A 24,519-nucleotide genomic window follows, 5' to 3' on the forward strand; every position below is an offset into this window, starting at 1 on the left:
AGTAAAAACATTTCCTGGAGCAGATTGTGGCTCTGATCACGAACTGTTGGTGGCCAAGTTGAAAGTCAGATTACGTAATATCAAGAAAAATGTACCCCCAAAGAAGTTTGATGTTACCAAGATTCCGCCAACATATGCCATAGAAGTGAAGAACAAATTCAAACTGCTTAATACTACTGAGAAGCTACCTGAGGAATTGTGGCAAGAATTTCAGTCTAATATCACAGAAGCTGCTTTAGAACATATACCATACAAAAAGCCAGAAAGAAGATGCAATTGGTTAACATCTGACACCATCAAAATTGCTGAAAAACGAAGAGCAGCAAAAGCTGCTGGCATGAGAGATGAATTCAGGAGGCTAAATGCAAATTTTCAACGTGCTGCCAGACAAGATAATGCAACAATGCAACAATGCAAGCGACTGGAAGAGGAGTGTACTAGAGGCCACACCAGAAGCCTTTTTGTTCAGGTGAAACAAGTTCGGAACACCTTCACTGCTTGTAAAGTGACCATCAAAGACAAGCATGGAAAAGACTTGACTGACCAAACCTACATCAAGGATCGATGGTGACAATATGCAGAAGAATTATATGCAAACACCAAGGTGCCTCAGTCACCAGTCAAAAACAGCCGACACAAATTTGAACGCCTTATACTGGAAGAAGAAGTGATCTGGGCCCTGAAACAGCTCCCAAGTAATAAAGCTCCTGGCATAGATAACATTCCAGTGGAACTACTCAGTTCTGTTCCACCAGCAGCAATCACAACATTATACCAAAAAGTCTGGGAGACTGGCACATGGCCAACAGACTGGAAAAGGTCCATTTTTATCCCATTATTAAAGAAATGTGATTCTCGCATCTGCTCAAACTATCGAACTATAGCCCTGATCTACCATGCAAGTAAAATCTTATTGCAGATCATCCAGAACCATCTCAAATTAACCACTGATGCTCAGCTACCGCATGCACAGCTCATCTCTTTGCCACCAGCGCTTCTATCACCTCCAGGGCTACCCTGTTGTCACGGAGACATGATATGGCTTGGCATGGCATCTGAATCGACAAATGATTGTCAGCACCATCACTCTGCCTCCAGAGGCCATCGCACAAAATTGCCAAGTGAAGGGGGAACTGCAGCTGCTGACCATGGCTTCCCTGTGCATGTCGAAGCTTGAACCATGGTTTAGTACAGTTACTGCAAACCTGAGCTTTGTATGAATTGAGCTGCATGTTGAATCAGTGCTTAGACCACGAAGAGAAGCCTTCTGTGAGGACATCCAGCCCTCTCGGTGAGAGCTGTCCTGGAAACACTGACTGCAAGGGCCCAAGTGGTGAGAGGAATCATTTTGTAATCTCGGGGGGGGGGGAGCGAGTCCAGCTCTGTTCACTGCCCTCCTGCCCTCTGTGTGTCAACAATTTCTGGCCACTCTGAGCTGTCTGCCCTGGTGTGTTTATCAAAGCTCCAAAGTCAATTTGGTTGTGGCAGAGACAGGGACAGACACGACCCAGCAGGCCTTTCTTCCATTTTAAACCATTTGCACTAAATCAGAAGCGGGGAGGAAGGTAAACTGCTGAACAGGTGAGCTGAAAATATTCCTGTACACCCCTGTACCTACCCTGCTGTGCCATATCATGCGGTATCCACGAAGCTGCAGGGTTCCCCCAAAATGAAAGTTGGTATCCCCTGCAGAGGACAGGTAGCTGAGAAGGGATTCATCTCTTTGCCAAGGCTGATAATTTCAGATGGGCATCTGTGTTAGTTTTTAGCAGGAGAATAAACCAGGAATTCAGTAATCCGTTAAAGAAGGGTTGCCAGCCCCCCCCCTCTTCCACCAGCAGAGGATGGGGCGTGGGGGTGCCATATCTAGGGTGGGAAAGTCCAAGAGATTTGGGGATGGATTCTGGGGAAAACAGGGACCTCCGTGGGTTTAATCCCATAGAGTCCACCCTTCATGGGATCTGATCTCTGTAGTCTGGAGATGAGCTGTAATACTGAGGAGTCCTCAGGTACCCCCTGGTGGCTGGCAGACCTGACTTAACTGATTCGTCTTTTAAAATACCACTGGACGTATTTTATTCTGCTAAGACAGAGGAATCTACAGCTGCACACCAACATGACTCTCCTACCCAGTTGAAAAGAGTTTAGTCTTGCCACTTGCAAACCCCTGCCTATGTACATGTTGGGACATTTCTGGTTTTTGCAGGCTGCTGACAAGAGACCTCCCTCCTGAACTGTATATGCACTCTCTTCTTGAGGTAGGGTTGCCAGATTCCGCTTGGGAAACTCCTAGAGATTTGGGGATGAAGCCTGGGGAAGACAGGGATCTCGGTGAGGTACAGTGTCAGAGGCCACCCTCCAAAGGGTGTAGTCTGGAGATGACCTCTAATTCTGGGGGATCCCCAGGTCCCACCTGGAGGCTGGCATCCCCATCAGGAGACTATAGGGTGTGGGCAGCAGTGGCTCCCGACTGCTGCTGACTTGAATCCCCCGCTGCACAGAGGGATGAGTTCAGCATGGTGATCTATTCCAATAAAGAATTCGAATCTCCCACTCCCCACCCCATTCAGCCCATGAGTCAAGTTCTCTTCCACTGGGAGCGAGGGACCGGATCTTATCATACATTGGGGGAAATCCTCCGATGGTAACACCAAGACCCCACCCTGGCCTCAACCATATGCCTGGTGGAAGAGCTTCATCTTGCAGGCCTGAGATTCTTCCTGTCCCCCCACCCACATATTTTCAGAGGTCCGATGTATATATTCTTCAAAGCATTGGAAGCCCTTCTGCATCTTTAACTAAAGTAAATAAATATTGCTGGGGAATGTGGTATGTACAGGCTTATGTGTCAGAATAAAGTCTGCAATGATTTCTGTAAGATCACAACTTTGCAGACTTAAGTGCTGGATCCTCACCTTTGTTCTCAGTTTGTCACTGAACTCATATTAGCCATCGTGAATAATTGTGCCCAAGAATTTAAAATGTTAAATTCTGTCAAGTGAAAATCAGCTTTTTGATCATTTTCATTTTTGGATATACAGCAGCTTCAAATTGTATAAAACTGAGCTTGCTAAGCAAATGGTCTGCATGTCTCTTCATGTGGGAGTATTTCAGTGTGGGCTGAGAAATTCTTGTTGTGTATGTAGATTTTCAGACCCAGGGAGCTTAGAGCCTCTTTCAGAGACTCTTGAAGATCACTCGTTGACATGCAGGATCTGACCTGCCATCGGACACTTGAAGAGAAAGAGTTGGTTTTTAAGCCCGCTTTTCACTACCCAAAGGAGTCTCAAAGCATCTGCCGATCGCCTTCCCTTCCTCTCCCAACAGCAGACACCATGTGAAGTAGGTGGTGCTGAGAGGGGTCTGACAGGGCTGTGACTAGCCCAAGATCACCCAGCCGGCTGCATGTGGAGAAGCAGGCAATCACACCTGGCTCTCCAGATTAGAAGCCTCCACTCTTAACCACGCCACCAAGCTGTATGGACCTATAGGGAGGCTCCAGTTAAGGCCAATCACCAGCTTTGGTGAGCACCTCCAAATGTATATAAGTTCATGTTGGTTGTTCTGTGTTCAATTGCTGGTTTTCAGTAAAAGAGCTGTATTTTGGGGCAATAGCATTTGGAGTCTTCATTGAACACAGCATTTAATAGTTCTTGCATAACAGATTTTGGCTCTTGCAGCTCAGGGAAATGAAGACATTCGTGGTCATCCTGCTGTGTGTGATTGTGTTCCCAAAAGGCCAATGGTGCGGTAAGTGTGCACATGTTCTTTTGGGGAAAATTTGTAGTTACTCCACATGCATGGGCACAGCCCTTGTCTTGTTCCCCTTTAAAATGAGGTGGTGTTTGGCAGCTGCATGGGATCTGAGGAATGAGAACAAATTTATCAACTCTTTTTGCCAAAATCCAGACTAGATGGGTAGTTAGAGTTGCCAACTCAGGTATGGAAAATATCTGGAGGTTTTGGGGACAGAGCCTAAGGACGGCAGGGTTTGGGGAGGGAAGTGAACTTAATGAGTTATAATATAGAGTCCAGCCATCTTCTTTGGGGAAATTCTGGGAAATCTCCAGGCCTATCTTGAAATGGCAACCCTATGTATGGCTAACTATATATGTCGCTAGGAGTACTTAGAGCTGGGTCATACTCATCTTCCTACTTGTTAAATATATGATAGGTTTGTGTGGTTACTTGACCTGTGTTCCACTCTGTCCAACCTCGGCCAAGGAGGTCCAAAAGCATCTCTCCAATCTGACTAATGAGCAGAATCAACCAGCAACACACACAAAGAAAAAGGGTTTGTGTGTTCTGGTTTGGTTTTATCTCATTCGTATACAGAGTTACACTCTGCGATCTGGAGCTGTCGAAGTTCCACAGAATTTACAAAATGGTGCTGTCCCACCAAGCACAGGGCTGAGGCCAGGACACACAGACAAACTGCACGCTGCCCTCCCCCTCTCCGCCCCCCAATATACTGAAACAGAGCACTGGGATAGAGTTTTTACTATTATTTATTATTACAGTTTTTTATATTCTGATTTTAATACTTGCAGAAATATATGTTGTACACCGCCCCAAGTCTGGATTCAGAGGGCAGTTAAGAAATTAAATTTAAAAATAATAATAATAATATTGCATTCAAAATACTGTGTATGGCCTTGGTTACAGAAAAGGGCAGCCAAAATCAAGGGAGTTTTGAGAGGGCAGGCATGCTAGTTTGCATTAGAAGAGCTATCTTGGCATCCAGTAGCACCTAACAGACCAACAAGATTGTTAAGGTAAAAGATTTTGAGAGTCAAAGCTCCCTTCGTCAGATGCAAAAGGAAGTCTGACTCTCAAAAGCTTATCAACCAAAAATATTGCTGGTCTCTTAAACTGCTACTGAACTCGAATCTAGCAAAATCAAGGGAGTGAATCACCTTCCCAATACATTAAAGCTAAGGTGTTTTAGTTTAATTTAGGAAAAATTAGGACGGGGGGCATGACAGAGCTTTATATAATGACTAGTAATCAAGCCCGCTGCAGCTAAATGCAGCGGGCGCTAGGCACTTACTGTGGGTGAGTCGGCGGCGGCAGCGGCGGGCTTCTTTCTGTAACCGAGGATTAGTTATGCGGGAGTCCCAAAGGCAGGACCTGCTGTCCCTGGGTCTACAGTCAAAGGGGCTTGAAACCAGCCCAGGAAGGGGGCGGACAGGAGGACGCCTGTGAAGGCCTGAAGGAAAAACCGGGGTGTGAGGGAAGAGGCGAGGGGCTCGTTCCCGCGCTAGATGGCGCTGTTGGCCCCACCTCGCTCGCTCGCTCGCTTCCTTCTTGGGCTTGCCGGAGGCCGGGTCTGTTGGGCGGCGATGCCCTGGCTCAGCATTCTGGAGGGCAGTGCGGGGCCGCTCTTGTTCCGCCTCGTGCTGCCGCCGCCGCCGCCTTTGCTCCGAGGGGCTGGCTGCTGGCTTCTGTGGCCGTGGAAGAGCCATGAATCTGGGGTAAGGCAGCATCAGAGCAGGCGTCTCTTCTCCTCTGCGCTGGGCGGCCGCGTGAGCTTCGGGGATCTCTCCCCATTGTTATCGCCGGAGGGCTTCCTTAAGGAGGCGGGCAGAAGCGGGCGGCAGGCGAGCGGGCCAAGACGACGCGGCGACTCCTCTTGCGCTGCTCCGCTCAGCAGTGAGCGGCGGCGCTGGTGCAGGAATGCCGCACAAAGAGGAGCGCGGCTGCCTCGTGATGCCCCTCGCCGTGGCCGCTTGGCTCCTCTTGTCGTTCTTCGCCCGGGGTGAGTGGCCGGGGGCGGAGGGGACTGGGAGACATTTTGTCGTGCTGGGGAGGGAGGACGGGGCGGCGGGGGGAGGGAGAGAGGGAGAGCGAATAAATAGGCGACGCCGGGGAGGCGGCGCGCCAGCCGGGCTGCCCCCTGCCCGTGCAGGGAACCGGATGCGGAGGGCGCTTCCCCTTTCCGTGAAGTTTGTTGGCGGGATGGGCCGGCGGAGCGGCGGCCGAAAGAGCAGAGGAAGTCGCCTCCCGGGGAAAGTGGGACGCGGCGGCGGCGTTTCTCCTCACAGTCCGGCTCCCCCCGAAGGCTGAACTCACAGTTTTGGCGCCGGGGAAGACAGAATCAAAATGGGCGTGGGGCTGGGAGCCGGGGCGACTGCCGCGGGACTGCCGAGGGCTCCCTCGGGCGGTGGCCTGAAGCAGCGAGAGGCGCTTCGCGCCTCTCGCCGCGTCAGGCCGGGAGCAACTGCGAGCCACGCTGCGCGCGGCTCGCAGTTGCTGGGGCTGGGAATCGGAGGGACCAATTGGCAGGCGCTTCGCGCCTGCCGATTGGTCCCTCCGATTGTCTGTCGTGAGGAAGGGTCCAATCTGGACCCTTCCTCATCACGGACAAATCCCACCTCGGCAGCCCTTAATGCTTTATTTAGTCCGTGGCGCCCGTGGCGCCCGTGGCGCCACGGGCGGTTTAAAGATATATGGAATGGAGAAAGTAGACTTTGTCCTTTCTCTCCCTTAATAGTAAATAAAACTCAGGGGCACCCAGTCAAGTTTATGGTCAGTGCCCTGTGGACAAAAAAATACTTGACCCAGTAAACAATTACTTTGTGGGGGTTCATTGTCATGAGTTAATGTTTCTTCTCTATCTTCCCCAGGGCCAGTTTATCCAAGTAGCATGTGCAGCACATGTAGTATGTGCTACAGGCCCCAAGCTTCCAGGGGCCCTGTGCATAGCCTTCCCTACATGGATCAGGGCCATAGCCTGTCTCCTCCTCCCTTTTCCCTCTTTCAGGATGTTCAGAGTGACACCTTTCCACTTTGGTGCCCTCCTGCCCATAGTCTGGCTGATCCTGCCACAATTGTTCTCTGCTAGGGGCCCACGAATCCTTAAACTGTCTCTGGTGATACAGGTCCCGCAAATCCTTAAATCACTTCTGATCTTCCCTAATCAATCCTTTCCTTGCAGAGAGCAATGGCTGTGTGACCTCCTTGAAACGGGACATTCTCAAACTGTTGGTTAAGTGGGAAGATGCTACTTGTTTCCAGAATGATCAGGGCCTGCCCCCAAACCTGCTCCGGACTCTGCCTCGAAGCTGCAAGGAAATCAAAACAGCGCTAGAAGGAGCGGCAGGTTGGTGAGACAGAAAAGGATGGGGGACATGTTGGGAGCAATATCTCCCAAAAGAAAGAGGCAGAATAGTGTGGAAACAATGAGGTGAAGGTCATGTGAAAGTTAATCTGTATTTTGTCCAGGGCTCTCTAAAACTGGAACTGAATGTCTGGATGTATCCAATTTAAATTGTTAAAGATATTCTATCCCTTCATTTTGTCATCAACCAAAAGGGTAATTACAAGGAAAAAGTTAGGAGGTGATTGAGATTGGGAAGGGCAGTCTTGAAGGAGTTGGAAAAGAGACTTAAGAAGAAGAAGAGTTGGTTCTTATATGCCGCTTTTCTCTACCCAAAGGAGGCTCAAAGCGGCTTACAGTGGCCTTCCCTTTCCTCTCCCCACAACAGACACCCTGTGAGGGAGGTGAGGCTGAGAGAGCCCTGATATTCAGAACAGTCAGAACAGCTGTGTCAGCACCGTGGCGAGCCCAAGGTCACGCAGCTGACTGCATGTGGGAGAGCGCAGAATCAAACCCAGCTTGCCAGATTAGAAGTTCGTACTCCTAACCACTACACCAAACCACAGACCGAATCAAGCCTGACCTCTTCCTAGAAGTTAGTGAGTAAACTAAGGCTATCGGACTTCAGTCACATTATAGGAAGACAAGAGTCACTGCAAAATACAATAATGCTAATCAAAGCTGAAGGCAGCAGGAAAAGGGGAAGATCCAATTTAGTCAAGAAAGCCTCAGCCTTCAGTTTGCTAGACCTATTAATGACAGCATTAATTCATAAAGTTGCCATGAACCGTAGGTGACATAATGGCACTTAACATATGCCCCTAATTTAAATGAGGCACAAGATGCATCCACAACACTGCACAGCTGAATTCTTCTGGCAAGGTTAAGCTGGGCCTTAAAATGGCTAACTAGATGGTTGCTTTTTCATTGACATTCAGTAACACTGCTTAATCCAAGGGCTGAGCTGAGAAACTGAGTACCTCAATGAACTGAAACTGGGACCAAAAAGTATTAACAGCCTGTTATAAAAAAGGAGTTTAGAGACAATGCTATAAACATAGTGTGAGTTTTGCTACAGGATGATCTGTCTTCCTGCAGATGGCTTGTACTACCTGACCACGGAAGAAGGCGAAGTCTACCAAACCTTCTGTGACATGACTACCAACGGAGGTGGTTGGACGCTTGTGGCCAGCATCCATGAGAACAACATGAATGGGAAGTGCACTCAGGGAGACCGCTGGTCTAGCCAGCAAGGGTCTAGAAATGACTACCCCCAGGGAGACGGCAACTGGGCTAACAATGCAACTTTTGGGTCTGCCTTGGCCTCAACTAGTGACGACTTCAAGGCTAGTCTCTCTTTTCATACGCAGGCTACTTCTTCCTGGTTGGAAAGAAGAGATGCAGGACTCTGACATACGCATGTCAACCACAGCCTGATTGGTCTACATCCAGATTTCATTCTGAAATATTACCATTACTAAAACAAAAGATGCTGGCCAGTCTCACTGGGCCGCTTTACTTCAGCTGAATGATTAATTCATTCCTAGTGTCATGATGTCACTTCTGGTACAAACTGGAACTCATGTCATGACATCACACATGAACATGTGACAGTTTCCTGCCTCCAGGACACTCCCACTGATTGCAGCTCCTGCATTCCAGTTTTCAACCCTACTTTAATCCAGGATTTAGATACAATCAAGCTTTTCCCTAAAAGTTTTTTTGTTTTAATGTTCTAGAATCCTGGCTATTACGATCTTGAAGCACGAGATTTGGCCATATGGCATGTCCCCAACAACACCCCCATGAAGGAATGGCGGGATGCTGCCATCTTGCGGTATCACACGGAGACAGGCTTCTTGTCTGCTGAAGGAGGGAATCTTCTTAGACTCTATCAGGTAAGGCTGGCTGCCCAGTGTCTGAACATTTGGGACTTTGAAGAAGGCAAGTCGTGTGGAGTTCTCATGAAAGGGTGGGACTGACGGAGCTCAAGAAACTAGGAAATTCAGAATATTGTTACATGCTTGCTGCTTCTCTGAGTGCTGAGGCAGTCCAGTGCCTTTCGATATAAGAACACGGAAGGTTTATTGCGTCTTTGTAATATTCTCTTCATTGTAGGATTAGCATTGTTTGGCAAAAGGTGGAGAAGGCAGACTCTTCCAGAATTGCCCAACCTAGGCCTCTCCCTCAAATCTTCAAAACATCTCCCAGTTCAGAGATGGAAACCCTGTTCTTCCTGCAGAGCTGCTCTTCCTATCTAATTTTCAGTCCAAAGATAGCTGATTGGAGGGGGAAAGCTGAGAAATCTAATAAAGGATCTCTTGTGTTGCATGGGTTTTGGTCTTGGAGCCAGGACAGAGATAATGAGATTAGCCAACTGTTCTATGAAGACAGCATTAAAAATATGTTTCCCAAGCTAACGTTTTATTCAAGGTTAGCCTTTCCCTTTTATTTTTATCTTCTCATACACCTAGGAAACATTAACATATTTGCTCTAAAGGGAATTCCATCCCAACTCCCACCCCCAGTGATGGATCAATGTCTCTCTCTCTCTCTTGCAATTTTATCCCACCTTTATTCCAAAGGACTGGAGGCAGTCTACACAGTTTTCTCTCCCTCCATCTCTTCCTCACAATAACCCTGTGTAGTCAGTTAGGCTGACTCAACCAAAATCTCCCAATGTTTCATGCAGAGAGTCAATTTGAACCCTGGTCTCCTAGCTCTCTAATATGTTTTCATCACACCTGCTTTTCTTTGTCATTTGACTGCCTTTCTAGAAATACCCAGTAAAGTTTGGAATTGGCACCTGTCCAGATAACAACGGTCCTTTTGTACCAGTTTTCTATGACCATGGTAATGCCGAGCAGACATCTTTCTTTTACTCTCCAAATGAACGAGGTAAATAATGTGTTTGACATGCTGAAATGCTCTGCAGAAATTGACCAAAAACACAGGATGACTTAGGTTGGGAATACAAGGATGGATCAAAGTCTTGCAGAGATGAAATAAAAGGATCACTGAATTTTAAATTGATATTATAACCTAATTTTAGCTTTCCTATACAAGATTTTTAATATATAATTGAACTATATGGGAGTCTCCAGATTGGATGGTTATTTCCCCTTTGTTTCAGGAGGTGTTTTCTTTTTCTTTTTTAAAAAATAAATTTTATTATAGACATATAAACAAAAGCCACATCAGAAAAACAGAACAGAACAAAACCATCTTATTACACTTATGGAAATATAAAGCATCATAATGCATTATTGTTCCAACCAATAAAGAAAGACAAGAATGGCATACAAGTATATAAGACAAAACCAGAAGCTAAGCCAAAAATAGAGCCTCTTGTGGCGCAGAGTGGTAAGGCAGCCGCCTGAAAGCTTTGCTCATGAGGTTGGGAGTTCGATCCCAGCAGCCGGCTCAAGGTTGACTCAGCCTTCCATCCTTCCGAGGTCGGTAAAATGAGTACCCAGCTTGCTGCTGGGGGGTAAACGGTCATGACTGGGGAAGGCACTGGCAAACCACCCCGTATTGAGTCTGCCATGAAAACGCTAGAGGGCGTCACCCCAAGGGTCAGACATGACTCGGTGCTTGCACAGGGGATACCTTTACCTTTACCTTTAAGCCAAAAATAAAAAGATCTAAGGGGGGGAGGAGCTTACATCCAAGCTGGCATTCTTTCCACATAAAATTATTTAATCCAGTTCTAAATAATATTATATAAATCACCATTAATCCAATGTAAATAGCAACAACAAAAGGCCTCCATCTGAATAAAGAATATTTTTAAATGAAATATATTCTGGAAACTTCATCAAATACTTTAAATAACCAAACTATCCTAAAGTTATCTAATTTTATTTGTGAGTTTCTCAAGATCTGCTATATTCCTTATTTTTGCATGCCACCTCTCTAAGGACATCCCTGTAATGTTCTTCCAGCACTGGCTAATAAGCAATCTAGCTGTGACTAAGAGATAATTAATCACCATTCTTTTTGTTTACATTGGAAGTTTTCATTTAGATATATGTTGAGCCAGTTGAGTGGTATTTTCTAACTGGTGACAGATTGGGCACTGAAAACATGTCTGGGGTTTGTTGATGTTCTCCATTATCAGTTGTATTTACATAATATTACAGAGACCTTGCTTGTCTTCCATTGCTGCTTGGTGATCTATAAATATTAGAATATTTATATGTCCTCCTCTTCACAAACGCACTTTGATTTACAAAATAGTTAAAACATTTTGGTGAGGGGTTTGGAGACCAAATTATATCAAGAGTTGGGGACTTGGTTTGTTTATCCTGAAGAAAAGACTAAGAGGTGATATGATAACCATCTTCAAGTATTTGAAAGGCTGTCATAGTATGGAACTGAGTTCTTTTAGGATGGAACTGGAGTACTGTGTGCAGTTCTGGAGGCCTCACTTCAAGAAGGACGTAGATAAAATTGAAAGGGTACAGAGGAGAGCGACGAAGATGATCTGGGGCCAAGGGACCAAGCCTTATGAAGATAGGTTGAGGGACTTGGGAATGTTCAGCCTGGAGAAAAGGAGGTTGAGAGGGGACATGATAGCCCTCTTTAAGTATTTGAAAGGTTGACATTTAGAGAAGGGCAGGATACTGTTCCCATTGGCTGCAGAGGAAAGGACACGCAGTAATGGGTTTAAACTTCAAGTACAATGATATAGGCTAGATATCAGGAAAAAAATGTTCACAGTCAGAGTAGTTCAGCAGTGGAATAGGCTGCCTAAGGAGGTGGTGAGCTCCCCCTCACTGGCAGTCTTCAAGCAAAGGTTGGATACACTCTTTTCTTGGATGCTTTAGGATGCTTTGGGCTGATCCTGCATTGAGCAGGGGGTTGGACTAGATGGCATTTATGGCCCCTTCCAACTCTATGATTCTATGATTCTTTTCTGCTGCCCTACAAGGTCGCGCCACAACCAATTAATTAATTCAAAAAAATTGGCTGACAGAGCAGTTCCTCGGGTGGTGGTGGGTTCTGCTCCTTTGGAAGTTTTAAAGCAGAGGCTAGATAGCCATCTGACAGAGATGCTCATCAGTGAACTCAGGCAGATTGTGAATGGGTGGATAGGAAGGGTTATGTCAGGGCTTGACTCTATTGGCCCTTTCTTGCATGCCCAGGAAACTTCCAATTTTCCCCAGGGTCAACCCGACTTCGGGATGGGAAGCAAATTTCTTCCAGGCCAAAGATTCTGTGGGTTTTTTTTTTATGGGGGGGGGCATCATCTGGGCATGGAACTGGAGTGACCATAGATGGGCAGGTAGTTGTGAGTTTCCTCTATTGTCCAGGAGGTTGACCCTGCAGGTCCCTTCCAACTCCATGATTCTGTGTCCAAACTGAGCCACAGCTTGCTGCAACAGGTACGTGTTTTGTTGATTCTTGGACTTGCACACACCCTTAACTTCCAACTTATCACACAGAATGAAGTAGACATGTCAGGATTCTTGACCAACCATAGTTTGCAATCACAATCCAAAGATCAAATGAAGGTGTGTATTTGGCCCAGCAAAGCCCTGCAGGTGTGTATTTTGCCCTGCATTGTTCTTGACTTGGAATCCTGATTTGCATGGAAAGAGCAAACCATTGCTTGCTGATTGGGACACTACAAAAAACAATAGTTTGCTATTAGGTCAGAATCAAATTCCAAGTTCCTAGAACAGACACCTCCCTGTTATTTATCTTTTTCTTTTTCCAGCTCACTTTGAACCTGGCTTCATTCAGTTCCGGGTGTTTAATCATGAAAAAGCAGCCATGGCTCTGTGTGCTGGGATTAAAGTCAAAGGATGCAACTCAGAACATGTGAGTAAGCTGCTTAAAGACAATGTGTTAATATTTGGGAGTGGCCTTTCCATCAACAATGCTAAACATGCCCCACCCCCCCACCTCTAGATTCCAACTCAGACTATCCCTAATTACTTTTTTCCCCAGAGCTGTGTTGGTGGAGGAGGATATTTCCCCCAAGAGAGTCCACGGCAATGTGGTGACTACACTGCCTTCGACTGGGATGGCTATGGGACTCACAGAGGCTGGAGTGTTTCCAAACAATTATTGGAGTCTGCAATGCTGATATTTTACCACTGATTCTAAGATGGCCAATATGAACAAGCACCAGAGCCATTCCCTAGAAGTTTGGGACAGTTTTCCTCTTGGTTTGGAAGTCTACAAACCTACAAATAAATGAATATAAACAACAACCTTTCAAGTCAGTGTCACCATTTCTCTCCTTTATGGACTAAGAATCAGCTGGGATCATTTCTCACTACTATTATGAACTGTAGCAAATCTTAATGGAATCCTATCAGTTATTATTATCTATGATCTATAGATAAACCGGGCTGCTGTTTAATGAAATAAAAAATTCTAGGACTGGAGCAGAGGCCAGGAAGTGGGTCTGCGGGTGCAGTCCAGCGCAAATGCTGTCTGTTGCATGTTCTTACAAGTTCTCTGCTGCCAAACATGCCATATGTTCATGATTTCAGGCCACTACATATAAGAGTACAGCGCAAACCACTAAAAGAATGAGAATTGCTTTTTATACACTACTTTACCATAAGGAGTTTCAAAGTGGCTTACAAATGCCTTCCCTTGCTCTCCTAATAGGAGGTTCCTTATGAGGCAGGTGGAGCTGAGAGAGTTCTGAGAGAACTGTGACTGGCCCAAGGCCACCCCTTAAACATCATGTGGAGGAAGAATGGGGAATCAAATATAGTTCTCCAGATTAGAATCTGCTGCTCTTAACTAGGCATGGGTGGTTCAGCTTGGATAAACTGAAAAATACCCAAATAAATACTGACTTATCCTAAATCGGTTTGATCTTTATTTGGCTGATTCTATTTAGCATTGACAAGGACCCTTCCATCAGCTGATTGGCAGCTCTTTAAACACCTCTTTACTGCACACAGATTCTTCCCAGGTTGCAGAGGCTAAATCTCTGATGTCTGAGAAGAGTCTGTGTGGGGAGGGGGCCACCCTCTCTGATCGTTTAAGGGTCAGATGGGGTCTCTCCCCCCCCCAACCTGGATTGTGTGGGAAGGGCTGGCGGGAGGCTGATCTTAGAGAGCCTTCTCTCTGCTGTAGGATCAGCTGTTTGGCAACAGCTGAATCAGTTCAGGTTTCCCCAAATCAAATGAACTTGAATGGGTCAACCAAATTAATGCTTCAGCTGATTCAAGTTGTACCAAATCAGGAAAACCTGCCCCCCCCCCCCCAGTACACATCCCTACTCTTAACCATGACATTGCTACTAAGTCACAGAAAGAAAGTACTAACAAAGAACCTGCAGAACAAAGCCCAGGAATTCCACAGCTGAGGGCAGCCATCCTACATACCTTCTTTCCCTTGTATAAGGCCATATATCAAACCAGACCCTCTCAGTAGGCCTACCTAATGGTGTTTTCTGCTCAGCTAGAGGCAACATTTATGGCTTGTGGCCTATCAATTGTGGCCCTGCTTTGTAGAATGTCCCACCTCAAAAATATACTAGCCAGAAGACTGACACACACACACATACATATAATATGGTGCCATTCTCCCCACCGAAAGAAAAACTGCAAGCATTCTGAATCATCTCCAGCTGCATTTCCTCAAAGAACTCTAGTGTTTGCTCACTCATTCCATGGTCGTTTCAAATGCCATCTAGTCAATGAAGCATCAAATTGGAGAATTAGTACTTATATTGTCTAAATATGCCTAAGTATTTGAAAGACAAGTAAGACTTCTCACATACTGAGTAGGTGGATAATGCATTGTAAAGCAACAGTAATCAAAGAGAAAATGGAAAATGTAGTAGAGAGTCTGGAAAAATAGGATGTCTCTTCTTCCAACACACACATTGAAGTCCTTAACTTTTGTTGCTTGGAGGCCAGTTGCTACAACCGACACCAGGGACGGGCACTGGACACTTGCTCAAAGTTACACCTGCCATTTACTTCACATGCTCAAAACTACCCTCTACAATTACTCTGTGGTTGCTGCTGGTACATCTTAATCAGGAATTGCTGTAAACTGCTCAACCAGGTTCTTTCACATGGTGATTTTCCCCCTACAGATGTGCTCCATCCTGGCTCACGTATTTTCCCCCTTCAGGCCAGGACAGAAAGAAGCCTCCTTTGATTCAGCTCAAAGATAGAACACTAAGGTTGCTGTGGGCAGAATGTCCGTTACACGGATGGATGTAGACTGAAGCTCTTCCCTGCTGCCCTTCCAAGAGCTTTTTTCCTTTCCTTGCTAGAAGGGAAAGGGGAAGCAGGGAAACCTCACAATGCACTTGATGTGTCAGATTTTGGAGCTGTGACTGAGGAAGATTAAACAGATTAAAGTGGGTTAGGAAAGATTAACTGATTTTTATTTTTAAAAGGTTGAGGAAAATGTCCTATTTTAAAAGGTTGAGGAAAAATCGGGATACTGATGCAGAAATCTGCTGTTGCCTGCTTCTGCATAGACAGAGGTGGTCTCCCCCCCAAGTACTACACAGGGATGACACTGCTCAGCTTCTGAGCTCAGGCGATCCTGCCCTGTCCAGGTCAAGGCATGGATGTGGTACCAACCTCTTTCTCAACCTTCATATCCAGCCATATTGCCCTCATTTTCTGCATGCCCTATTCCACGCTTTCTCAACCAGGGTTTCGTAATGGCCCTGGAAGGGTTTCCCCGATCGGATGGGAATTAATTAATTTTAATATATCTTTAAAAATTGTTAAACATTTATTGAGTGATATTAACATATATGATCAGGTTGACCTGCCCCCCTGCCGCCCTCCCCCCCAAATGGCCAGTGATAAGTGGCCCTGGGTGAGCAGGTACACAGCTATGCTTCCCAACCATATTCTGCACGGTTGTGCCATTTCCGTGGTTTCTTGAAGCCTGGAGAATGTTTCAGGGATTCCTTAATGGTAAAAAAGTTGAGAAAGGCTGTCCTAAACTTTATCCCAGCTATTAACCAAATTAACTAGGAGGAAGAGGAAGAAGAAGAGTTGGTTCTTATAAGCGACTTTTCTCTCAAAGTCTCAAAGCGGCTTACAATCGCCTTCCCTTCCTCTCCCCACAACAGGCATCCTGTGAGGGAGGTAAGGCTGAGAGAGCCCTGATATTACTGCTTGATCGGAACAGCTTTATCAGTGATGTGGCAAGTCTAAGGTCACCCAGCTGGTTGCATGTGGAGAAGGAACAGAGAATCAAACCCAGCTAGCTGGATTAGAAGTCCACACTCCTAACCACTACACTAAGCTGTAACAATGTTAGCTAACAGACATTCTTCATACTCTTGTTTTTCCCATTGTCTGTTTTAGAATGTAAACTCCATGCAAGGCTTACCCTCCTGCCTAATTTTGCCTAGGAACCCCTCAGGCGATGACATAGGGAGAGAATTCTTGAGCAGATCCACTGAGAAATAAATCCCATTTTATTCAGTGGGTTTATCCCCAGAACGTTTTCTTTGACATTTCAGCTTTACTGAAATATAGACAATGCCCAATTCAAATGTCCATACATCCAGAAACATTGCTTTCTTCCTTTTTAATATCCACAGTCATGGTGAACTATTAAAGTGACCACCAGAGGGCAGACTCCATCAATATATTTACTTCTATTGTATTCTTATTTCTTAAACCTCAGAAAGGTACAGTCACCATCTACAAGCAACTATAACTGAGACAAGTGTGATTTTTCTAAAGCAAATGACATATCCCTCTCTTTATGCTTAGATTTGAGGTGGAGGACTGAATGTTTCACCAAAATTTCATCTAAGACAAAGAGGAAAGCCTGTCAATCACTGAAGAGCTTCTGACAAAAGACATTGCCCCCCTGGCGGGGTTTGAAGTAGTCACCATCACCCTCCATCCCCCAATGCCCTTGTTTGGGTAGGGGAGACTGGTATTTTCCGCCGTGTTGGGTATTTTTATAGTCTTTTAACGGGGGTTTTAATGGGGGATTTTAAGACTATTGTTACCCGCCATGAGCCTGTAGGGAGTGGCGGGAAATAAATAGAATAATAATAATAATAATAATAATAATAATAATAAATTGCACCAATCTGTAAAAGTTTTGTGAAAATAATTAAACAGAAAGTCAGGTGGCTTGTGCTATGAAAGAGGATGTTTTTGTCTGCAAGGCATTCTGACAACTCCCTGTCAATCTACAAAATCAGAGTCCAGTAGCACCTTTAAGACCAACAAAGATTTATTCAAGGCGTGAGCTTTCAAGTGCAAGCACTCTTCCTCAGACTAAGAACTCCTTACATGAGAGGGAATATAGTCTGAGGAAGAGTGCTTGTACTCGAAAGCTCACGCCTTGATTAAATCTTTGTTGGTCTTAAAGGTGCCACTGGACTCTGATTTTATTGTGCTACTTCAGACCAACACGGCTACCCATTTGAATCTCTTCACAAACAATGTTCGCAACATATTAGGGTTGCCAGCTCCAGGCCGAGAAATTCCTAGAGCCTGGCGAGGACAGGGTTTTGGGAGAGATATTTGAGACTGGTGTATCCATTATAGAATCACAATCCAAGGAATTCCCAATGGAGAGACACGGAACACTTACGGTAGTTTAGTAGATGAGTAGAGCAGAGACTCATCAGTGGAATATAAGCAGACACACTACTGTGCAAATTTCTTTTTCCAATTTCCAGACAAAGGGGGCTTCCCCTACAATAGACTTCTTTGTAAGAAGATTCAATATGTTGTGCCGTAAATTCTGTCCAGCAGCATCTCATACCCTCCAGTGGTTGCATTTCAAATATACTGTACACAGATGTTGTTCTAGTATGCATTTCCTTGAATCCTAGGCAGAGACTGTGCTTACTTTTTTTTATTCCATTGTTAATCCTGTTGAATTCAGACCGCTTTGAACTCAAGTCTTCCTCTTCCCACCCTCCCCAGTCTTCTGCACATGGTTAGGGAGGCTCAGAAGAGGGGGGGGGGCAAATGGAGACTCTTTGTTTTCTTGAAGGGGGGGGGAGATCCAAGAAGTCAGAGGAGGGAGGAAAAAAAATTTTCTTTTCTTGAAGGGGGGGGGGGACGAAGAAGGCACACAAAAAATCCAAGGCTGACAGAAGTTGAGAGAACTTAGGGGCTTCTCCTTTAAGGCAGGCTTGTCACATAACCACCTGTAGCCAATCACGGGTCCTCTACTACGGAGGGGAGCCCAGATTCAAAACAATGCGATTTTCTGAATATATTCAGGATTAAAAACAGTCTGAGATATGGCACAATAAAGCTAGGGTGACTCCGGATCAATCCTTCTTGCTGCAGAAGGAAAATTAAAATCGCCCCAAAATCCAAACGGAAATCGCATTCTGTGTAGAGGGCAGGGACTGAATCGATCTGGGGTTGGAATAAAAGCCCCGTGCAGTTTACACCCTATTAATAACCAGAATCCTTTACAAGATGAGATCAGAGACAATCAGGTGCATATTCATATCCCTTTAATAGCCCAGACAGCCAGATTTACCTCCATCATTAAAATGTCAAGGGAAGATATCAGCCTCTACATGTGACTACATGTAAATGACAGTTTGGCTGAGTCAATACAAGAAATATTAACAGAAGCCAGGAAGAAGCTACGTGTTTTTTGTTTTGTAGGAAGTTTATTTATTCGTAAATGCAACCAGCTTGTAGAGTGACTTTAGAGCTCTGAAATGTGAGCTTTGTTTTCCTTAAAATTCATGAACCCAAGCTCATTCTGACCTTTTTTTTTAACTTTTTTTAAGTTGCCAGATTTCATGTTAACAAGGACTTTGTACTACCAGTTTTATTTCCCCAGATCCTAAAGATTATAACCCAAGAGTCTTGCATTCTGACATTGGGGGGCTTTCCGCACAAGGACCAATTTTGCTGAATGTTTTCAGTATGCAGAAACGCTGTATTAAACAGGGGGATTTCGTCATTTCGCATACCTTTAATTTTAGTGGAATAGTGAAGTCCCAGTAGCGTTGTATTAATTCATTCCCCACAGGTTTCCGTTCTCGCTGGAATCGCAACAAAGGAAGCGATATTTTTCCACACTTCTTCCCGCCCCTGGCCGTCAATCCAACACAACAGCCAATGAACTGTCAGACCAACCTGGTTTCCTTTTTTAACCAAGTAACAGGTTTGCTGGATCGTGGAAATTCGGCTGATGTCATTTACTTGGATTTTAGTAAAAGCTTTTGATAAGGTTCACCATGATGTTCTGATGGATAAATTGAAGGACTGCAATCTGGATTTTCAGATAGTTAGGTGGATAGGGAATTGGTTAGAGAACCGCACTCAAAGAGTTGTTGTCAATGGTGTTTCATCAGACTGGAGGGAGGTGAGTAGCGGGGTACCTCAGGGCTCGGTGCTCGGCCCGGTACTTTTTAACATATTTATTTATTAATATTTATTAATGATCTACTCATCAAGTTTGCAGATGATACCAAATTGGAAGGACTGGCAAATACTCCAGAAGACAGAGACAGAGTTCAACGAGATCTGAACACAATGGAAAAATGGGCAAATGAGAACAAGATGCAATTTTATAAAGATAAGTGTAAAGTTCTGCATCTGGGTCAGAAAAATGAAAAGCATGTCTACTGGATGGGGGATATGCTTCTACGTAACACTGTGTGTAAACGAGACCTTGGGGTACTTATGGATTGTAAGCTAAACATGAGCAGGCAGTGTAATGCAGTGGTAAAAAAGGCAAATGCCATTTTGGGCTGTATCAACAGGGGCATCACATCAAAATCACAAGATGTCATAGTCCCATTGTATACGGCACTGGTCAGACCACACCTGGAGTACTGTGTACAGTTCTGGAGGCCTCACTTCAAGAAGGACGTAGATAAAATTGAAAGGGTACAGAGGAGAGCAACGAGGATGATCTGGGGCCAAGGGACCAAGCCCTATGAAGATAGGCTGAGGGACTTGGGAATGTTCAGCCTGGAGAAAAGAAGGTTGAGAGGGGGCATGATAGCCCTCTTTAAGTATTTGAAAGGTTGTCACTTGGAGGAGGGCAGGATGCTGTTCCCATTGGCTGCAGAGGAAAGGATGCGCAGTAATGAGTTTAAATTACAAGTACAACCATATAGGCAAGATATTAGGGAAAAAATGTTCACAGTCAGAGTAGTTCAGCAGTGAAATAGTCTGTCTAAGGAGGCGGTAAGCTCCCCCTCACTGGCAGTCTTCAAGCAAAGGTTGGATACACACTTTTCTTGGATGCTTTAGGATGCTTTGGGCTGATCCTGTGTTGAGCAGGGGGTTGGACTAGATGGCCTGTATGGCCCCTTCCAACTCTATGATTCTAACTGTTGTGTTTGCACTCCCGAAAAGCCCCTTTCCCTTTAAAAACTGTTTTTTAAAAAGCTGAATACACCAGTAGCGACGAATGTGTGTTCATTTGTAGCAACAAATATATGTTCATTCATTGTCTCAGAAAGACCTTTTTTGCTGGCATAGGAGCTGGCGCTTAATCGTTTATATGCTCTTCAAGTAAAAATAAAATCCCCCCCATGGGTGCGATTTGTGTCTGAAATTATGGGCAGTGTCGAACAGGGGGCTGTATTGTGCTTGGGAACTTTAAAGACACTAGTAAGGAGGAGCTTTGTTTTACTGTTGATCACTTCTGTGGACGGACTTTAGCCGGAGAAACCTCGCTCGTTCGTTGCTTTTGCCGGTCTGAGGGGAAAAAAATGGCGATCGCATCTCCAGAAGCTCGGGGGTGAGAGAGGAACATTCTTTCTACTGCTACGTTGATAACGCACGTCTTTTTCAGATGTGTTGCAGGTTGTTCTCAAGAGTCTAGTGGGTTTTTTAGGGGGAATCCACTTTTCTGGATTTCCCGAAAAGTGCTACAAGAAAGTGATTTTTGCGGGAGTGTTGCAGATTGTGTATGACGTTATGCAGAATGTTGAATTAATAGCGTTTACCAAAGGTAAGACTTCTGCTACATTTAAGTCGTGCAGAATGGCCTTGGATATCAGAAGAGCTTTATCTAAGAGAAAAGCGTAGAAAGGATTTTTATCTTTGCTTTGATATAGCAGCAGGCAGAAGGCCCAATTTGTGTCTATGCATTATATGTTCTGTTGGTCTGTTGTTGTTGTTTTTTAAACAAGTTTACGTTATGCATTAGTGGAAGTTCAATGTCCACTGCAAGTGGACACTCCGTTCCATGAGAATTTGGACATCTTCTGCTGGTCATATGAGAGGGATCTAAGCATATGAGAGGGATCTAAGACATCAAGAAGTTGCAGCATGGTTAAGAGCCTCAGCATTTAACTAGCATTATTAACCAGCATTTAACTAGATGTCAACAGTGGCAGAGGCTGAGGTTGCAAAAGCTGTGCTATATCACCTTTCTTATCCACACTATATCCCCAGCAGCTACAAACCTGCCAGCCATTCAGTAAATAGCTTGCTAGTCTCTTGTGTGGAACAGCAGAGACTACAAATGAAAAAACAGAGTTGCACTTACCGTCAAGTGGTGATCATTGGGATGGTTATCTGTGCACTCATATCTCTCTCCCTCCTACTCTGTTGTGGGCTCTTTGTGCGCCCTTAACGTGGAAGGGGAAAGACAGGATATAAATATTTTAATAACTACGGTAAATAAAATAAAATATTTGTGATGAATTCTCACAAAGGCAATAAGAAGTGGGAGAAGAGACGCCATCCCACACTTTTCATGTGGTACTTAGGTGATAAAAAATATAGGGGGAGATAATATAAGAATGGATCAATTGGAGGCACCATGGGTCAATGAACTGAAGCGTACTGAATGTCAAATGTTAAAAGAAAATTGGTAGAATATGTTTTATAGATGGCATACTGCCCCAAAATATATAGTAAAGATCAATAAGGCTAATTCCACACAGGCAGTAAAGGCCAGGGTGGCGTCCATCCCTGGGTCCATATGACAACGCCAGGCTGCTGCCCTCCTGGGCCTGGCATGGATCAGACCCCAGAAGGGAACATGGATTTTTCTGCATTCCCTTTTGGCGCTGTGGGGGCCAATGGGGCCTGTTCCACAGCAGGCCCATTAGGATGGGAATAGCTGGGCCTTTGAGGCCCAGCTCCTCCCTGCCCTATGGAGGCCTGCAGGGGACAGACAATGCCTTGGACGGCTTCACAGTGCTTCATGCTGCTGCAGGGTGGACCAGGGTATCATTCGTTCCGTTTGCAAGATGGCAACCTACAACTCCCCCTGTCACCCCTCCCGCCTGGTGGAACTTACCTTCCACCACTGTCCACAGCACTGCACCAGCGGCAGCCCGGAGTGGCGCCACTGGTGCGGAATCGCCCTAAGAGCTATACTGAAAAATGTTGGAAATGTTATGAAATAAATACATCATTTTATCATATGCGATGGACTTTACAGAGAATAAGGAAATATTGGATTATGATTCATGATGATGAAATGCAAAAGATATTGAAATTCAGCTTTACAATGGACCCCAAATGTATGCTATTGAATATAGTCACAAATTGAAATGTATAGTGAGCTTGTTAAATATATGGTACCAGCTACCAGGGTTTTATATGCATCAAAATGTAATAAAGAATCTTTACCAGATCTTTCAGAATGGTCCAAGAAAATGATGGAATATGCGTCAATAGCAAAACTTACATATTAGATGCAAAACAAATAAATACCAGATTTTAACAGAAAATGGATATAGATTGATAAAATGGGATGGAAATAATTAATTTATATATGTAAACTGGTAATCAAGCCTGCTGTAATAAAAATACAGCGGACGCTAGGCAAGGGAGCCCCCGGCTTTGCGCCTCCCGACGCGTGAGGCTGCCGGCAAGGGAGAAACTGCAAGCCGCGCTCTGCGCGGCTCGCAGTTGCTCCCTTGTCGGCAGGGTGGGAATTGGCCCGGCCGATGGTCTGTCCGGAGGAAGGGGCCAATCGGCACCCTTCCTCATCCCGGACAGTGCCCGCCCTAACTCCTCCCCCACAGCGCTGCGGGCTGTGTTAAGATGATGGAAATATAAATGATGGAAAAAATAAATATTTTGGAAAAAATGTATAAGCTATATTGTGACATATCAGCTTAATAGTCACAGTTCTGTAAATGAAATATGTAGTATCTATTCTTTTTCCAGTAATGTTCTGATAAATGTGATAATCATTTTCTTACAGACTTGTAATGTGTTCCTCATTTTGGAGCTGTTTGTGGCAATCCTAAAAATCATAATTCTAGGGTTATGGGAATTTAAATGAAGCATCAGCTTTCTCAGCTCTAAGAGTGGCTACAGAGTTAGGGCTCATCTGGCTCATCTCAGACTTAAAGTTTTAGACAGGTTGTGTTTTTCCAGGTGAAATAGTTACTCAGAGATTGTTGATCCAAAATGAGGCAATAATATACTTTATTGGCCCTTTCAGTGGTTAAGTTGCTTCAAAAGACACTCTCCCTCCTCTAATTCTTTTAATATAAATTTTATTTATTCAAAAAAGAGAAAGACATTAACAGTGAATATGCCTCCTTTATAATGTGGTTATTTAAAAGTTGCATAAGGCACATGTAGGAAACGTCAAGAGTTTTTTCCCTTTCTCAAATACACGGTAATGGTGAATTACTGACAATAACCACGAGAGGGCAAGCTCTGGCAACAGAATTATTCCAACCCTTGGACAATAAAACACAGAGCAGATTGCCTATCTCAATACGATCCCCAGTAAGCTCTTGAAGTTCTCAACCAGGGCCTGGTAGGTGATGGGTTATCCATCTTCCTCGGGAGGTGGTGGGTTCTCCATCTCTGTAAATATTTAAACAGAGGCTAGATAGCCATCTAACAGAGAGGCTGATTCTGTGAAGGCAAAGGAGTGGCAGGTTACAGTAGATGAGCATTTGGGATGTGAGTTTCCTGCATAGTGCAGGTGGTTGGACTAGATGACCCATGATGTCCTTTCCAACTCTATTATTCTATGATTCTATGATTCAGGGCCTTCCTGGTGAAATGAGCTCCTCCAGGAGATCAGAAGATCACAGATGTTCTGCAGGGCATACAAGACGGAGCTCTTCCACCAGGTTTACAGTTGACGGTGGTCAGGAAACTCTCTAAAACAACAAACTGGGCCTCCCTTCCTCTCCCCCACTAATTCCCTACCACCTCCTTACCTTCCTAACCTTCCAGAATTTTTTTCCCATCATTGGTGCTGACAATTCGTATTTTATTTACATATTTTAAATTAAACAATTTGCACTATTCTTTTGCTATTTTACCATTTTTACTATTTTATTGTTTACATTTTAAAGTAATTTTAAAGTAATGTGGTATTAGATTGCTGTTAACCACCGAGATAACGTGTCTGTGAGAGGCGGTATACAAATCAAATTATAAATACATTATTAAATAAATATAATAGGGAAATGTTCATTCTGGTCTATCACAATGCAAGATATTTCACCTTCTCTAGCAGCCACGCAA

The 24,519-nt window shown here is 44.7% G+C and overlaps 1 protein-coding gene and 1 long non-coding RNA gene across 4 annotated transcripts in view; one reads left to right on the plus strand and one right to left on the minus strand.

Annotated features, from left to right (window-relative positions):
• LOC143832639 (uncharacterized) overlaps window positions 1-24,519 on the minus strand; it is a 53,998-nt gene that overhangs the window by 27,921 nt on the left and 1,558 nt on the right. Inside the window, exon 2 of the long non-coding RNA XR_013229340.1 lies at window positions 21,557-21,638. This is a non-coding gene — a long non-coding RNA (uncharacterized LOC143832639). The remainder of the gene's footprint in view (window positions 1-21,556; window positions 21,639-24,519) is intronic.
• On the plus strand, window positions 1,185-13,320 carry LOC143832241 (intelectin-1-like). 3 transcript variants are annotated; one of them, XM_077326372.1, is made up of 9 exons: window positions 1,431-1,581; window positions 2,207-2,258; window positions 3,681-3,750; window positions 6,938-7,102; window positions 8,198-8,445; window positions 8,839-8,997; window positions 9,877-9,997; window positions 12,822-12,925; window positions 13,055-13,320. In XM_077326372.1, the coding sequence occupies exons 2-9, from the start codon at window positions 2,241-2,243 to the stop codon at window positions 13,205-13,207; spliced, it is 1,038 nt and encodes a 345-aa protein (XP_077182487.1). In that variant the 5' UTR covers window positions 1,431-1,581; window positions 2,207-2,240; the 3' UTR covers window positions 13,208-13,320. The 3 variants fall into 3 exon arrangements, with proteins under 3 accessions (XP_077182501.1, XP_077182494.1, XP_077182487.1); XM_077326386.1 differs by lacking the exons at window positions 1,431-1,581; window positions 2,207-2,258 and adding an exon at window positions 1,185-1,333; XM_077326379.1 differs by lacking the exon at window positions 2,207-2,258 and having other exon boundaries at window positions 1,424-1,581.

Source organism: Paroedura picta, chromosome 1, assembly GCF_049243985.1.
Source record: "Paroedura picta isolate Pp20150507F chromosome 1, Ppicta_v3.0, whole genome shotgun sequence".
In the NCBI taxonomy this organism is placed as follows: Eukaryota; Metazoa; Chordata; class Lepidosauria; order Squamata; family Gekkonidae; genus Paroedura; species Paroedura picta.